The sequence below is a fragment of the Myotis davidii genome, unplaced genomic scaffold, assembly GCF_000327345.1.
Source record: "Myotis davidii unplaced genomic scaffold, ASM32734v1 scaffold609, whole genome shotgun sequence".
In the NCBI taxonomy this organism is placed as follows: Eukaryota; Metazoa; Chordata; class Mammalia; order Chiroptera; family Vespertilionidae; genus Myotis; species Myotis davidii.
In genome coordinates, this window is record NW_006300164.1 from 1,506,884 (window position 1) to 1,507,116 (window position 233).

The window sequence follows — 233 nt, forward strand, 5'->3', positions numbered from 1 at the left end:
CCTGGGGCAGGGGCGCCGCTCAGCAGGGAGGAGGCTGGTGCCTCGGAGCTCACCCGCGTCCCCCGCGTCGGAATCCGAGTCCAGGCTGGACTCTGACACCTCCTCATCGAAGCCCGAGGGGCCGGGGCCCAAGATCCGCTCCAGCGCCTGGATCTCCTGCGTGATCTTCTCTCTCTCGGCGTCCACGTCCATGGTTCCCCGGAAGCGCTTGCAGACGAAGCGCCGTCCCGGGA

General features: G+C 69.5%; 1 protein-coding gene across 1 annotated transcript in view; it reads right to left on the bottom strand.

The window, feature by feature from the left end:
- SNAPC4 (small nuclear RNA activating complex polypeptide 4) overlaps positions 1-233 on the bottom strand; it is a 14,526-nt gene extending 14,293 nt beyond the window's left edge. Inside the window, exon 1 of the mRNA XM_015572357.1 lies at positions 54-233. Within this exon, the coding sequence (XP_015427843.1) occupies positions 54-192 (139 nt within the window). The 5' untranslated portion in view covers positions 193-233. The remainder of the gene's footprint in view (positions 1-53) is intronic.